This window comes from Kogia breviceps, chromosome 18, assembly GCF_026419965.1.
Source record: "Kogia breviceps isolate mKogBre1 chromosome 18, mKogBre1 haplotype 1, whole genome shotgun sequence".
NCBI classification, from domain to species: domain Eukaryota; kingdom Metazoa; phylum Chordata; class Mammalia; order Artiodactyla; family Physeteridae; genus Kogia; species Kogia breviceps.
This window is the reverse complement of record NC_081327.1, coordinates 4,884,079-4,901,685: the sequence shown is the minus strand read 5'-3', so window position 1 is coordinate 4,901,685 and position 17,607 is coordinate 4,884,079. Positions and strand designations below refer to the sequence as shown.

Here is a 17,607-nt window from a genome sequence, read left to right as displayed (position 1 = left end):
ACAGCATCGTTGACCATCCCTCGCAACCGGCAGGTATTGATAAAAGCATTGAGGGGGCCAGGAATGATTTCGATGTCTTCCTACAGCCGTTATGGCCCCCGCCCGTCGGAAACGCCGAGGTGGGCGGGGCCATGTTACGTCATAGAGCGGAGCGCGCGGTCGGAATTCGGAAATCCGGCAGCGCTCCAAGGTCCTTGCCAGATTGCCTGGTCCCAGCCGGTCTGCGTCCCTAGGGACCGCTCAGGAGGGCATCCGAATAGCAGGTGGGCTCAGCCTTTTGTCGCTGCCAGTGGTGTCTGGAGGCGTTCGGGATCAGGTGAGTCGGGTTGTGGGCTTGGATTCACGGCCTCTTGGGTCTGTGAAACGTGAGCGCGTGTGAAGGACCTTAATTGGGCTTTTATTTAGAATCATTCCCAGAGACGTCTGGACGTTAGTGATGGGGCTTTTGGCAGTCAGTGATTAAGAGTCTGAAGAAATGATCAACCGAAAGTCCGACTCTGTCAGAGTTTGGAGTCCGCTTGGCTCACGCTGCTTGTGGGACTCAGGGGTTGAGAGCTGTGGTGGAAAGTTTGTATCGGTGAACGCGGTGCCTCGTCCGGGTTCGCGATTTAACCTGGGACTCAGTGTTAGAGAGGCCGGGTTAGGGAGATGTCCCTGTTGGTTTCTTGGGAATGTTTGGAGTTTAGACTGGCATTTAATATAGGACTCAAGTCATAGAGACGCCTGGTGGGGGCTCTCAGTATTTGAGGAGGTTCAGGGTCAAACCTTGAACGCCAGAAACAGACTTGAAGTCTGCATTTCCCCAGTTAATCCAAGTACAGTTCACGCCTAGTCTGTCCTCACGGACCTTACTAACAACTTTGTCTCCCCACGTCATCACCACTCTTCTCGCTGTCCTCACAAAATTCAGTGTGGTTCGGAGTGATCTAGTGCTAAGTTTACTATTTTTAATGAAATTTAATGTAGTTTTCGTTCTTCTTGTCTCCAAGTTTACTATACTTCTTTTGGATATTTCCGTTTACGGTCATTCTTACTCAAGTAAAAGCATTTCCTTTACCCTATATTCTGTTCCGCAGTGAGAACTTTTTTTTTTTTTTTTTTTCCAGTATGTGAGCCTCTCACTGTTGTGGCCTCTCCCGTTGCGGAGCACAGGCTCCGGATGCACAGGCTCAGCAGCCATGGCTCACGGGCCCAGCCACTCCGCACCGGGGCACGAACCCGTGTCCCCTGCATCAGCAGGCAGACTCTCAACCACTGCGCCACCAGGGAAGCTCGAGAACTTTTTTTTTTAATGCTAGGGTTTTTTTTTTTTTTTAATTTGGGATAATCTCTATAAACATAAGGACAGTTGACTGTATCACTTAATTTCTCCGATCTCAACATATTTGCATTTGAGATATTTATACTTTTAAAAAATAGTTTCAGGGACTTCCCTGGTGGCGCAGTGGTTAAGAATCCGCCTGCCAACGCAGGGAACATGGGTTCAAGCCCTGGTCCGGGAAGATCCCACTTGCCACGGAGCAGCTAACCCCCTGCGCCACAACTATTGAGCCTGTGCTCTGGAGCCAGAGAGCTGCAACTACTGGGCCCACGTGCCACAACTGCTGAAGCCCTCGTGCCTAGATCCCGTGCTCTGCAACAAGAGAACCATTGCAATGAGAAGCCTTCGAACCACACCCCGCTCTCTGCAACTAGGGAAAGCCCACACTGCAATGAAAACCCAATATAGCCAAAAATAAATTAATTAATTTAAAAAAATAGAAATTGTTTCAATAGTATCAACACAGGTTGGTGAACCAGTGGCATGGTGTCTGGAATCAAATGTATTCATTAATGTAAGTAGTATTGACATACAGTATTTAAAAATATTCAATTATAATTTCAGTAACCCACTTTGACTTTCTGATTACTTTCTGATTTTACCACTCCACTTAAAAATTTATGGTACCTTTTTTGTTTTGTCCCAGAGATTTCTGGCTACCTTTATTTCTTGGTAAACTCTTTTCCTTGACCTTTTTTTGCAATTTCAGTTGGTGGGATTTTTTGTTTTGTTTTTCGTACTGTAAAAAAGGAAGTCTTTTTAAAAAATTTATTTATTTTTGGCTGTGTTGGGTCTTTGTTGCTGCGTGTGGGTTTTCTCTAGTTGTGACGAGTGGGGGCCACTCTTCATTGTGGTGCGCCGGCTTCTCATTGTGGTGGCTTCTCCTGTTGCAGAGCACGGGCTCTAGGCGCGCGGGCTTCAGTAGTTGTGGCTCGCAGGCTCAGTAGTTGTGGCTTGCGGGCTTAGTTGCTCCTCGACATGTGGCATCTTCCCGGACCAGGGCTCGAACCCGTGTCCCCTGCATTGGCAGGCGGACCCCCAATCACTGCGCCGCCAGGGAGGTCCCGAAAAGGAAGTCTTTTTTGTTGTAGTTTTATTTACTATAAAATTCACCAAGTATAAGCATACATTTCAGTAATTTTAACTGAGTTTCTAGGGTTGTGCAACCGTCAGCATAATCCAACTTTAAAACATTTCCGTCACCCAGAAAGTTGTCTTGATCCTCTGTGCACTCAGTTTCCACCCCTACCCGGAGCCACACACAACCACTGATCATCTTCCTGCCTCTATTGATTTGCAGTTTCTGGACATTTCATAGAAACAGAATCATAAAATACGTAGTCTCCTGGGGCTGTCTTTTTCATTTAACATAATATATTTGAGGTCTATCTATGTTGTAAGTATCAGTAAGTTTTCCTTTTTTTCTCCCAAGTGATTTATTTAGGCAAAATTGATAGACAATAAGCTGCACATATTTAAATCGTACAGATTAGTAAGTTTGACCTACATACTCATGACACTGTCACCACAATGAAGATAGTGAACATACCCATCGTTTAAGAAGTTTCTTTGTGTCCCTTTTTAATCCATCCTTCTTATATTCCCCACACCTCCCCAAGCAACCACAAATCTATTTTTCATTACTATAGGTTAGTTTATAGTTTTGAAAAGTTTTATGTGAATGGAATCATACAGTGTACACTCATTTTTATTCTGACTTGTTTCACTCAACATTAATATTATGAGATTCATCCTTGTGTGTATCCGTAGTTTCTTTTTATTGCTTTGTATTCCATTGTAGGAACATTAGTTCATTCTATAGTGTTTATTAATTCACGTTTTTTTAAAAAAATATTTATTTATTAGGCTGTGCCGGGTCTTAGTTGTGGCACACGGGATCTTTGTTGCCGTATGCGGGATCTTCGTTGCAGCATACGGGGTATTTAGTTGCGCCATGTGGGATCTAGTTCCCCAACCAGGGATCAGACCCAGGCCCCCTGCAATGGGAGTGCAGAATCTCAACCACTGGACCACCAGGGAAGTCTCTAATTCACCTGTTGGTGGGTAGTTGTGTTTCCAGTTTTTAGCTCTTACGAATAAAGCTTCTGTGAACACTCATGTTCAAGTCTATAGTTACATGTGTTTTTCTTTCTCCTGTGTAAATTACCAGTATTTGAATGGCTAAATCATGTGGTAGGTGTATGTTTAACTTTTAAAGAAACTGTTAAACTGTTCCCCAAAGTGGTTGCACTTTATATCTAGGAGAAGCAGATAGATGGCTGTTAGGTGGCTCCACATTTTGTATCGTCTTTCTTTTTTTAATTAATTAATTAATTTATTTATTTGGTTATGTTGGGTCTTCATTGCTACTCATGGGCTTTCTCTAGTTGCGGCGAGTGGGGGCCACTCTTCACTGCGGTGCGTGGGCTTCTCATTGCGGTGGCTTCTCTTGTTGCGGAGCACAGGCTCTAGGCGCGCCGGCTCCAGTAGTTGTGGCATGCGGGCTCAGTAGTTGTGGCACATGGGCTTAGTCGCTCTGCGGTATGTGGGATCTTCCTGGACCAGGGTTCGAACCCATGTCCCCTGCATTGGCAGGTGGATTCTTAACCACTGCGCCACCAGGGAAGCCCTCGTCTTTCTTTTTAATTGTAGGCATTCTAATAGGTGTGGAGCAGTATCTTGCGATTTTAATTTGTATTTACCTAATGATGGTTAATGATATTGAGCATCTTTTCACGTGCTTAGCTGCCATCCATATATCTTCCTGGGTGAACTATCTGTTCAAGTCTTTTGCAGTTTTCTGTTGTGTTTTCTTGTTGATTTTTGAGAATTCGTTATATGTTCTAGCTACAAATCCTTCCTTTACCAGTTACATGCTTTACAAAGATTTTCTCCCAGTCTTTTTTTTTTTTTCTTGAGTACGCGGGCCTCTCACTGTTGTGGCCTCTCCCGTTGCGGAGCACAGGCTCCAGACACACAGGCTCAGCAGCCATGGCTGACAGGCCCAGCCGCTCCGCGGCATGTGGGATCTTCCCGGACCGGGGCACGAACCCGTGTCCCCTGCATCGGCAGGCGGACTCTCAACCACTGCGCCACCAGGGAAGCCCTCTCCCAGTCTTTGACTTGCTTTCAACATTCTCTTAATATTTTGAAGAGCAGAAGGATTTAGTTTTTATGAAGTCCAGTGTATGAACTTTTTTTAAAACAAATAATCCTTTTGGTGTTGTACCTAAGAATCTTTGCCTAACTACAAGATCAGAGGATTTTTGCCAATTTTTTCTTCTAGAAGTTTCAGATTTTTTATTTTAGGTTTTTCATTTAGGTTTATTATCCATCTTGAGTTATGTATACGGTGCAATGTGTGGATCCAAGTTCTTTTTTAAATTGTTTTTTCTTTTGATATTCATATCTACTTGTTCCAGCAACATTTGTTGAAAAGGCTTTCTTTTCTCCACTGTATTGCCTTTGCGCCTTTGTAAAATGTCAGTTGGCTATATGTATATATATGTGGGTCTTAATCTTATTCTGGACTCTATTTTGTCCCATTCATTTGTTTATGTTGACATGAATACCACCCTGTCTTGATTACTGTAGCTTGATATAAATTCTTGAAATCAGGTAGTGTCAACCCACCAACTCTGTTCTTTTCCACAGTTGTTTTGTGCAGGCGGACTCTCAACCACTGCGCCACCAGGGAAGCCCTAGCTTTATATTGTTTTTTGATGTACAAAATGTAATACAAGTCCAGTTTTCTTCTTTTATGGTTTGCTGGTTTGGTGACATGTCTTCTCTGCCTAACCCAAGGACATGAGAAATGTCTCATATGTTTTCTGAAAGATTATGTGTGCATGTATAGATATAGATAGATAAAAATATGACTATTTTTTTTAAGAGTAGTTTTAGATTCACAGCAACACTGAGTGGGAACTGCATAGAGATACCGTATACCCCCGTTCCTGACATGTGTAACTTTTCCCCACTGTCAACATCCTGCACCAGAGTGCTGAATTTGTTACAGTCAGTTTACATATTGACACATTATTACCCAAAGTGAATAATGTACATTAGGGTTCACTCTTAGTGTTGTATGTTCTTTGGGTCTTGACAAATGTAAGGTGACGTGTATCCACCATTTAGTATCATACAGACGGTTGCACTACTTAAAGTGACATGTATCCACCATTTAGTATCATACAGACGGTTGCACTGCTCTAAAAATGCTCCGGATTCTGCCTATTCATCTTGCCCTCCCTCCAGCTCCTGGCAACCACTGATCTTTTTACTGTCTCCTTAGCTTTGCCTTTTTCAGAATGTCATATAGTTGGAATTGTATAGTATATAGCCTTTTTATTTTATTTTATTTTTATTTTTTTTTGCCGTACGCGGGCCTCTAACCGTTGTGGCCCCTCCCGTTGCGGAGCACAGGCTCCGGATGCGCAGGCTCAGCGGCCATGGCTCTCGAGCCCAGCTGCTCTGCGGCACGTGGGATCCTCCCTGACCGGGGCACGAACCCGCGTCCCTTGCATCGGTAGGCGGACTCTCAACCACTGCGCCACCAGAGAAGCCCAGTATATAGCCTTTTTAGATGAGCTTCTTTCACTTAATAATGTGCATTTTAAGCTCCTCCTTGTCTTTTCATGTTTTGATAGCTCATTTCTTTTTAGTGCTGAATAATATTCATTCATTATCTGGATAGATGGAGCTGCTATAAATACCTGTGATCAGGTTTCTGTGTGGACATAAATTTTCAACTGATTTTGGTCAATAGCAAGGAATGTGATTTTGGATCATGTGTTAAGAGTATATATAGTTTTTGGTGGGTTTTTTTTGGCTGCGTTGGGTCTTCACTGCTGCATGCAGGCCTTCTCTGGTTGCAGAGAACAGGGGCTACTCTTCGTTGCGGTGCATGGGCTTCTTATTGCGTTGGCTTCTCTTGTTGCAGTACACGGGCCCTAGAGTACACAGGCTTCAGTAGTTGTGGTGCGTGGGCTAGTAGTTGTGGCTCACGGGATTAGTTGCTCCGCGGCATGAGGGATCTTCCCAGACCAGGGACCGAACCCGTGTCCTCTGCATTGGTAGGTAGATTCTTAACCGCTGCGCCACCAGGGAAGTCCCAAGAGTATATGTAGTTTTGTAAGAAACTGCCTAACTGTCTTACAGAGTAGCTGTACCATTTTGCCTTCCCATCAGCAATAAATTAGAGTTCCTGTTGCTTCACATCCTCTTCAGCATTTGGTGTAGTCATTGTTTTGAATTTTGGTTATTCTAATAGGTGGGTGATGGTATCTCATTGTTTTTTAAATTTATTTCCTAATTACATATGATGTAATTTCCTAATTACACGTTTTCATTTACATCTTTGCTATCTGTATATCTTCTTTGGTAAGATGTCAGTTCAGGTCTTTTGCCCATTTTTCAATTGGGTTGTGTTTTCTTATTGTTGAGTTTTTAAGAGTTCTTTGTATATTTTGGATAACAGTCCTTTATCAGATATGTCTTTTGCAAATATTTTCTCCCAGCCTCTGGCTTGTCTTCTCAATTTCTTGAGGTAGTTTATATTTTTAGCTATTACATTTAAATTTATTATCCATTTTAATTTAATTGGACATGGATATTCAGTTGTTCCGGTTTATTTGTTGGAAAGACCATCTTTTCCCTCATTGCTTTGTCTTGCACCTTTGTTGAAAATCAGCTGACCATACTTGCATTTATTTCTCAATTCTCAATTTTGTTGCACTGACTTATATATCTATCATTATGTCAATACAGTACCTATTTTATTACTATGGGTTTAAAATAAATGTTGAAATAGATTAGTATAAGCACTCACCAACTTCATAATTCTATTTTACAATTGGTCTAGCTAATCTAGATTCTTTATCTTTTAATGCAAATTTTATTATCAGCTTCTCCATATTTATAAAATTCCTGGTGTACCTTTGACAGTGATTGCATTGAATCTGGGGAGAATTGCCATCACCCTATTGAATCTTCCAATCTACAGGTTTGGAGTGTCTCTCCATTTATTTATATCTCTTTAAATTTGTCTCAGAAGTATTTTATAGTTTTCAATATACAAGTCTTGCATTAGTTTTAATTTATTCTTAAGTATTTTTTTTCTTTTTGATGCTATTGTGTGTGGAATTGCTTCCTTAATTTCCTTATTGGCTGGATCATTGCTAGTATAGAGATATGCAATTTACTTTAATATATTGTTACTGTATCCTGTAACCTTGCTAAACTTATTTACTAGTTCTAATCCATTTTTTTGCATGTATTTCTTAGGATTTTCTATATACAAAATCATATTGTCTATGAATAAGAACAGTTGTACTCTGTATTTCCAATACAGATACCTTTAAGTTTTAAAAATATATTTATTTGTTTATTACCTATTGAACTGGCTGGAACCTTTAGTATAGTAATGGATAAAACGGGTTAAGGCAGCTATCCTTGCATTGTTCTCAATTCTGCGAGAAAAACATTCAGAATTTTACCATTAAGTATTATGTTGGTTTTGGTTTTTCATAGCTGCCCTTTATTAGTTTGAGTAACTTCCTTTCTGTTTCTAGTTTTTTGAAAGTTTTAATCATGAGTGGGTATTAAATGTGGTCACATACCTTTTCTGTATCCTTTAAGAAGAACATGTGGGTTTTGTCCTTTATTTTATTAATTTGGAGTAGTACATTACTTTATTTTCCCATGATAAACCAACCTGGCATTCCTGGGATAAATCCCCCTTAGTTGTTGTCTGTAATCCTTTTTATATTATGCTGCATGTGTTTTGCTAATACATTGTTAACAATTTCTCACCTATATTCATGAAGGAGATTGCTCTATAGGTTTTTTTTTTCTGTGATGTCTTTGTCTTGCTTTGGTATCTTAGTAATCCTGGCTTTATACAGTGAAGCCAGTTGAGGATAGGCTTTTTGTGTGTGTGAGGATTTTTAATTACTAATTCAATTTCTTTACTTGTTACATAGGTATTCATTCAAATTTTTAAAAAAATCTTATTTCAGTTTTGTTTCTTTCTAGGCATTTGTCCATTTCGTCTAAGCCATACACACACACACATACACACAAAAAACATTTTATACAATTTTTAAAGGTTACACTCCATTTACAGTTATTACAAAATATTGACTATATTCCCCATGTCGTATACCTTGTAACCTACCTTTGTTTTGAATTTATTGACAGTTTTATACCCTAGTATATGGTCTTTCCTGGAGAATGTTCCATGTACTTTTTTTATTTGAGTATAACTGTTTTACAATAGTGTGTTAGTTTCTCCTTTACAACAAAGTGAATCAGTTATACATATACATATGTTTCCATATCTCTTCCCTCTTGTGTCACCCTCCCTCCCACCCTCCCTATCTCACCCCTCTAGGTGGTCACAAAGCACAGAGGTGATCTCCCTGTGCTATGCGGCAGCTTCCCACTAGCTATCTAATTTACATTTGGTAGTGTATATATGTCCCTGCCACTCTCTCACTTCGTCACAGCCCACCCTTCCCCCTCCCCATATCCTCAAGTCCATGCTCTAGTAGGTCCATGTACTTTTGAAAAAATATATATTTTGTTGCTGTTGAGTGTAGTGTTAAATAAATGTCACTTAAGTTGATTGATTATATTGTTCAAGTCTGCTATATCCTTTCTGGTTTTGTTTTTGTTTTTGTTTTATCATTATTATCAACCAGGGAGAGCTCACTTAACTCTTAGTGTCCAGCGTTTTTACTGGGGCTCAGTGAACATAGACATGATTGGCTGAACTTAGTCTCCAGCCCCTCTAGAGGTCAAACTGATACCATGTGGTCCAAGGGCCCTCACCATAAATTACATCATTTGCATAGACTATTTTGTATGGCCCAAGCCTCCCAGGTAAGCAAAGCCATTCTTATCGGGTGGGGCATTCCAAGGGCTTATAGGTTCCCTCTCAGGAACTGAGGGCAAAGTCAAGCCTCTGTTGGGCAAGAATAATCCTTTCATATACAAAGAGAAATAGACAATCTTAATGATTTGCTTAGTACTGTGGTCTTCAAAGTGAGGTGTGGGGACTTCCCTGGTGGTCCAGTGGTTGGGACTTTGCCTTCCAATAAGGGGGGTGAGGGTTTGATCCCTGGTTGGGCAGCTAGGATCCCACATGCCTCGTGGCCGAAAAAAAAAACATAGAAACAGAAGCAGGGACTTCCCCAGTGGTGCAGTGGTTAAGAATCTGCCTGCCAATGCAGGGGACAAGGGTTCGATCCCTGGTCCGGGAAGATCCTACATGCTGCAGAGCAAATAAGCCTGTGTGCCACAACCAGTGAGCCTGTGCTCTAGAGCCCGTGACCCAAAACTACTGAAGCCCACATGCCCAGACCCCTGTTCCGCAATAAGAGAAGCCACTGCAATGAGAAGCCCGCACACTGCAACAAAGAGTAGCCCCCTCTCGCTGCAACTAGAGAAAGCCCTCGCACAGCAACAGAGGCCCAATGCAGCCAAAAATAAATAAATTTATTTTTTTAAAAAGAAGAAAAATATGGTAAAAAAATTCAATAAAGACTTTAAAGAAAATGGTCCACATAAAAAAAAACTTTTTTAGAATAAAAATAAAACAACTGCGGTGTGTGTACCTACTGAGCATATACTTTTGAAGTGGTACCTGGGCACACATAATTTTTAAAGGCACAATGTCCAGATCCTTGGAAACTTCCATGTGGCCTCTTCTGTAAACTTGATCTGCTTGAGCTTTCATCCGAGGCATCATGTTCTGCTGATTCTGCTTTCCCTCCTTCCCTTTAATAGTCATGCCATTTCCTCTTCACAAAAGAAAGGCATACATTTCACACATTCAAAACCTTGTTTTATTGCCCCAGAGGCTTTCATCCTCTGGGGTACCAAATAAAGGAACAGTTGGAAATATTGGGGTCCCTTATTTAAGGATAAGTGACAGCATCTGGACCCAGAGGGAATGTACACTAAAAGTCAATTTGCTCTTCAGCCCACAGGTCCTGGCTCCCCAGGAGAAAGAGTGATCAAGTGAAGGAATGAGGGGAGAAAGAGGAGATTCTTGGAGTTGGATATCATCATTTCTGAGGACATCTTTAACTGAACATCAAGATTTCTGTCTCTAAGAATTACATGGCAGATGCAGAAGAAACAAAAGACAATCCATGTTACTCACTATTTCCTGAGCATAGAAGAAGATGATCAAGGTCCAGGTGATTTTGGGGTTGTTATATCTTTCTTTTGTTGTCTAATGGATTTGTGGTGACCTGGAAAAAAATCTGTTTAATTAAAAGAAGTATAAATTGGGGATAATGGGGTTCTGGGGAGAAATTAACTTAGACTCTGAATTCAAAATCAGGACAAAGTGAGATCAGGAATATATTGTTCATAGGGGTCACATCAAGTGACTAATATTGGAAGGTAATGTGTGACTGTGGTGGGCCCTGTGGGTTACATCAGCTGTCACTTTGCATTATCTCTGGCAGATGTCACAACCAGAGAAACACGAAAAGCTCCGTGGTATGTGTTGACTGAGGAAAAAGCAGACCAGCTTCTTGAGGGATTCAATGGTTTATGTCACTTAGGTGAATGGAATGATACTCCAAACAACATCGATAACTCTTAGGGGCTCCCCACTAGCCAGAGTACCACTGGCCTGGTACCAGTTGAGCATCTAAAAGAAAGATGAGTGCAGCTGACTGAAGAACATTACCTATATAGCTGTATAAAATTCCATGAGTTTATAGTTATACTCAAAGCCAGTTACAAGGTAAATAAATACTAGGGATGTAAGGTACATGGTGACTATAGCTAACACTGCTATATGATATATAGGAAAGTTGTTAAGAGTAAATCCTAAGAGTTCTCATCACAGGGAGAAAATCTTTTTCCTTTTTTTCTTTTCTTTTTATTGTATCTACATGAGAGAAGATGGATGTTAGCTGAACCTATTGTGGTAGTCATTTTGCAATATATGTAAATCATACCATCATGCTATACATCTAAAACTTAAGACAGTGATATATGTCAATTATTTCTCAGTAAACCTGGAACAAAAAACCATTGGAGTTTGATAGAAATCAAATATTTGACTTTTGAAATGATGCAGTAACATAATCAAACCTATGTTTTGGTGAACAGTGGTGGAGATTTACTCTCAGTTTAAGAAATAGATTCAGTGTGAAATAATTCAAGCTTCACAGATAACAGATCAATACTCCTTGACCATGAATTACACTCGTATATGAACCACCTCTGCAGGGTGAGCCACCATTGTCATTTTTATGACATCCTCCAGCCTGTTTTCAGTGTACTGGAATTCTTTACATTTTGGTGTCTACAGGCCAGCTTTCTTCTTTTATACGTGATGCAATGAACACCAAATTGTATATGTGTGATAATTTAATAATTCACGTATCAATGAATATTTAGATATTCTTGTTATTACAAACCACGTGACATTAAACATTCTTGTTAATGGCTTTTTGTGAAATTGTATCTGTATTGCTTCAGAGTGGCCACAATCCCTTTCTCAGGTTTGATAATTTGCTCAAAAACTCACAGCACTCAGGAAAGCACTTTTCTTAATTTACAGATTTATTTACTTACATTTACATGATACAACTCAGGAACAGTCAAATGGAAGAGACGCATAGAGCAAGGTATGGGGGTGTGTCACCCTTCCTACCTCAGTGTGTTCACCAACTTGGAAACTTGCCAAACCTGTAGTTTTGGGGTATTTTGAAGGTTTCATTACTTAGGCATGATTGATTAAATCATTGGCCATTGGTGATTGAACTCAGTCTCCAGCCCTTTTCCCCTCTCTGTAGGTTTCATCACATGGTTTGTTCCTCTAGCAACCAGCCCCCATCCTGAAGCTGTCTGGGTGCCCTCCCCCTACCTGTCATGTCATTAGCATACAAAAAATACTTATTGGTGTGGAGATTCTAAGTGTTTTAGGAGCTAGGGTGCCAGGAACCAGGGACAAAGACCAAATGTTTATTTTTGTATCATATCACTGCTGAGTACTTTGTTTCACAGTCTATTGTGTGGCTGCAATCAAGGTGTAAGCCCTAGGATGGGGTCTGATCTGAAGGCTCAAGTGGGGAAGGATGCACTTCTAAGCTCACTTACGTGGTTGTTGGCAGAATTCATTTCCAGAACTCACATGAGATCTCAGTTTCTACCTGTTTGCTCATGTAAGACCACTGAGTTCCTTGTCATGTGGGCCTCCCTAACATGCCATCTTGTTTCATCAAAGTCATCAAAGGACAGATTCTGTTAGCAAGCTGGAAACCATATATAGCCTAATTTAAAAGGGGTATCTCATCACTTTTGCTCTATTCTTTTTTTTTTTTTTTTAAGAAACAATTCAGCCCATGCTCAAGGGAAGGGTACCTCACAGGGGCATGAATACCTAGTATGTAATAAGGAATTTGGCTGACTTTTATCTCTGATTCCTGGGAGGTAACCTCTAAACCCTTGGAATTACCCATGTGATAAGAGTGTCTTTGTTTTTCATCTTGGACCACTGGGACCACACTTTATAGTTTATGCTATGAGGTGACTCATGTGGGCCCTAGATGATTTGTGCTAATGAGATAACTCAAGATGAGGGCTGTCCATGCCAAAAAGACCAACCATGTGATTAGAGGCTTATGGCTTTCAGCCATATGTAACCAGTCTAGCCTCCAGGAAGGGGGAAGGATTTGCGTTCAGCCATGTGGTCAGTGATTCAATAAATCATGAATATATAATGAAGCTTCAATAAAATCTCTGGACACTGAAGTTCAGGCGAGCTTCCTTGGTTGGCAGTACTCCTGAGGACTGTCACACAATGTATCTGGGAGAAGATAATGCTGCCCAGGACTCCATGATGAGAGTCATGTGTTTCAATACCACGTGGCCTTCATGCCTGACCTTTCTGGCACAAAAATAAGAATTTTGAAGATAATATTCCATTTTTTTTCTGAGTTCTATTGTTTCTATTATAGGTAATCTGTCTTTTGTCTCTGGATGCTTTTATAGTTTCCCTTCATATTTTGTGTATTATAGTTTTAGTCTGATGTGCCTACGTATAGACTTTGTGCTTGGAATTTGTTGGGATTCCTGAGTGAAGTTCAGAGTGTTTAATCAGTCTTGAAATTTTCACTTTTAGATCTTTGGATACTGCTTCTCCATTACTATATTTTCTCTGTGTTTTTGTTTTCAAATCTTCCTAATCAACTTTAATGGTCTTTTTTTTTTTTTTTTTTTTTTTGCTGTGGATGTATCTTGTATAGTTTCTGGGGTTTTTTTTACATTTATTAAAAACACTCTTGTAAATTCTGGATGTGGAGGCTGTTCCTGGTTGATTCTCATATTGCTGTGAAGTTTCATGGTAATGTAGGAATACTTTATTTGTTCTGATATCATGTGCGTATTTTTAGTATGCAAATGGAAATAGGTGCTAAAATATGTAGATAGAAAGATAGGATTTTGCTTCTACTGAAATGTATTTGAGAAAGGTATATAGATGCAGGCTACACAGTGAAAATTAGAATAACTTCTCTCATGCTTCTTCCATATTGATAAAAAGAATTCCCATCATATTAAACTGGACTCTATTATTACAGGAATTGCTGACACTGGAGGATGTGGCTGTGGAGTTCAACTGGGAGGAGTGGCAGCTCCTGGATGCTGCCCAGAAAGACCTATACCGGGATGTGATGTTGGAGAACTTTAACAATTTGGTGTCACTGGGTAAGGACAGCTCCCTGTGTCACTTAGAGGTGCCCAGTCACTGGCCTTTTCTCCATCACCTGATGAAAACTTTGCAGTCACTGTGGTCTTCCAAAGAGTTAGATTTTCAGTCCCCTTTCTGGCCCCAAACAAAAGGGTATAATCTCCTGTACGCTGAAGGAGAAATTTTACTTTGCATATAAGAAATATTGTCTCTAAAATGCAGTATTTTCCCATCTTGACATACTGTACCCCAGTCCCTGTATCTAAGTCTTCTATCATTTCTCACGAACAGGGTATCAAGCTACCAAACCAGATAAACTCTCCAAGTTGGAACATGGAAAAGAACCATGCATAATAGAAAATGAAATCCAGAATAGAACCCGTCCAGGTGAGTGAGGGAGAACCAGCAAGGGGAGTGGTCAGGGAGGTCATATTCTAGTCATTAAGAGAAGGAGTCACAGCTGTGAGGGTGACTGAGACCCCCACAACAGCTGCTCCACATATTCATCTCCCCAGATGAGCACTCTTTCTTTGTGGGTATTTAGCTTTAAATATATTCTTTGTCTCTTCTTGGATCTGATATTTATTTCCTCTTACATCTTTATAATTTTGTACTGGGATCATATGGTAGACAGTAAAGATCCAGTCCCCCCACTATATATCATCTTTTAAGCACTTTCATTACATTTTTTCTAGGAATCGGGAAAGTTGACAGTCATCTGCCAGAGCATTCTCAAGACCAAAGATTTCCAAAGAGCCTGCAACAATGCAGTGAACAGAATGCATTTAGAAAGAGTGTACATCTGAGCAAAACACATTTAGCCCTAATACAAAATCATACGTTTGACTTATGTAAAAAAGCTTGGAAATCAAGCTTAAGTTTAGTTAACGAGAAGAGAAGATATGAAATAAAGAACCCTGTGGAGTTTAATGGAGATAAGAAATTCTTTCTACATGGTGATCGTGAACAGTTGTATTCTGGAATTGAATTTCCTGAAAGTATAAAACACATCATTGCTAAGTTCCAAGTCCTTAAGCATCAGAGGACTCACAAAATAGAGAAATCCCAGGCCTGCATTGAAAGTGAGAAAACATGCATCAGGAAATCTCAGCTTATTTCTCATGAGAGCATTCATATAGGAGACAAACTCCATCAGTGTGATCTGTGTGAGAAATCCTTCTCCAGAAATGTCACGTTCACTAAACATCAGAAAACTCAAACACGAGACAAACCCCATTTAACCAGTGGATGCAGAAAAGTCTCTACTGTGAAGAGCAGTCCTACTGTACATCGGCAAACCCAAACAGGAGAGAAATCCTATATGTGCAGTGAGTGTGGAAAAGGCTTCACAGTGAGGCGCTATCTGATTGCACATCAGCGAACTCACAGTGGAGAGAAACCTTATGTGTGCAGTGAATGTGGAAAAGGCTTCACTGTGAAGAGCAATCTCATTGTGCATCAGCGCACTCACACAGGGGAGAAACCCTATGTGTGCAGTGAGTGTGCGAAAGGCTTCACCATGAAGCGCTATCTTGTTGTACACCAGCGAACTCATACTGGAGAGAAACCATATTTGTGCAGTGAATGTGGGAAAGGCTTCACCGTGAAGAGTAATCTCATCGTACATCAGCGATCTCATACAGGGGAGAAATCTTACATATGCAGTGAATGTGGGAAAGGCTTCACTGTGAAACGCACTCTCATTATACATCAGCGAACTCACACGGGAGAGAAATCTTACCTATGTAACGAATGTGGAAAAGGCTTCACCACAAAGCGCACTCTTGTTATACATCAGCGAACTCACACGGGAGAGAAACCCTATGAATGCAATGAGTGTGGAAAAGCCTTCAGCCAGAAGATATGCCTCATACAACATGAGAGGTGTCATACAGGAAAGACGCCCTTTGTATGTACTGAGTGTGGAAAATCCTATTCCCACAAGTATGGTCTCATTACCCATCAGAGAATTCACACAGGAGAGAAACCCTATGAGTGCAATGAATGTGGAAAAGCCTTCACCACGAAGTCAGTACTCAATGTACATCAAAGAACTCACACAGGAGAAAGACCATATGGATGCAGTGATTGTGAGAAAGCCTTCTCCCACTTGTCAAACCTTGTTAAACATAAGAAAATGCACATAAGAGAAATGAGTAGATTCGGTCAAGTTGGAAATTCCTTTAACAGAGAGTCACAGCTCATTACTTACGATTGAACAAGAGCCCCATTAATGCAGTGACTGGGGAAATGCCTTCTGTGGCAGCTAAGACTTTGTTTAAACACCAGTGTTTCTAGCAGAGCAGAATGTAATCATGTTACTGCCTGTTACCAGATGTGTGCCCTGAGGAGATGAAAGGATTTGCACAGGAGATAAACCTGGTGAATATAGTGAATGTTGTAGTGCCTTTAGTGATTCTTACCTCACATTTTCTCTCAATGAAAACATGTTGGAAAAACTCTGATACATTCAGTGTGGAGATGCCTTGGGCAAAACTTTCTGACTTCATTATATGTCTGAAAAGTATATACTCTATATTCTCTGACAAATTCTGTGAATGCAGAGACTAGGAAAGTCTTCACTGGGAAGACAGACTTTATTATCAGGGATGTTCATTGATCATCAGTGAGCTCATTGTTCATAGAAATATGATTTTTAAAAAAAAGGAGTTATGATGACCACGGGAATGTCTTTCCCCCAGAAAGAAGACCTCAGTGAGTGTCAGAGTTCACACTGGAGAAAAACTTTTAAGAGGATAGTATATATGGCAGGATTTCAGTGATACATTCTGCCTCATCATTTGTCAGGAAATCATATAGAAATTAAACCTTTATGAACATGCTAAAGGTAGAGCATCTTTAGTTAAATATCAGAGGACTTAAAAAGGACTTAAAAAGGAATGAAGTTCTGTGAAAATGATAAATGTTTGAGTGCTTTTTGTTACAAATCTAACCTCATCATATATCAGATAATGCACCTGAATCTCCTTTCTGGCCTTGTCAGTAATTCCATAGTTTTAAAAAGAAGTCTGCTTTTCTCATCACTGATTTTTATTGTTATATATGATGCAAGAGTGTTCTATGCCTACCCTCATATGTGATTAGCTCATACTTTTCTTGAGCTATAAACATAATTGTAAATTTATCATACTGAACTTCTTTAAAAGGAAACTGAATATGAACATGTACTTGCACTTGCTTAACTAAGTTTATAAATATCACCAAATATTTTACAAAACCACCTTCAAAGTTATTTTTATAAAATTTATAATTTGAAATCATTTTAACTTATAAGAAAATGCAAAAGTAGTCCAGAGAATTCCGTAGTATCCTTTCTGCAACTTCTTCCAGTAAAAACATTTTATGTAACCATGTTTTATTATTGAACCCAGGAAAATGACATTGGTAGTATACTGTTAACTCCTAACCTTTGGAGTTTAGATTTCACTAGATTTTACATGAATTTTTAAATCATTTTTTTGTAATTCTAAGGTGCTTTATTACATATATAGATTTCATTGTAACCGTCTTCCCCAGGACGTACAACTGTTTTATCAACACAGACACC

General features: G+C 40.0%; 1 protein-coding gene across 1 annotated transcript; it reads left to right on the top strand.

Annotated features, from left to right (window-relative positions):
• The first annotated feature begins 103 nt into the window (after nt 1–103).
• On the top strand, nt 104–16,373 carry ZNF614 (zinc finger protein 614). Its single transcript, XM_067018867.1, is given in 6 exon segments — nt 104–316; nt 10,308–10,527; nt 13,930–14,056; nt 14,331–14,426; nt 14,735–16,196; nt 16,198–16,373. Coding segments are annotated over 5 exon segments (1,776 nt in total). The 5' UTR covers nt 104–316; nt 10,308–10,512; the 3' UTR covers nt 16,274–16,373.
• Nucleotides 16,374–17,607: the final 1,234 nt, after the last annotated feature.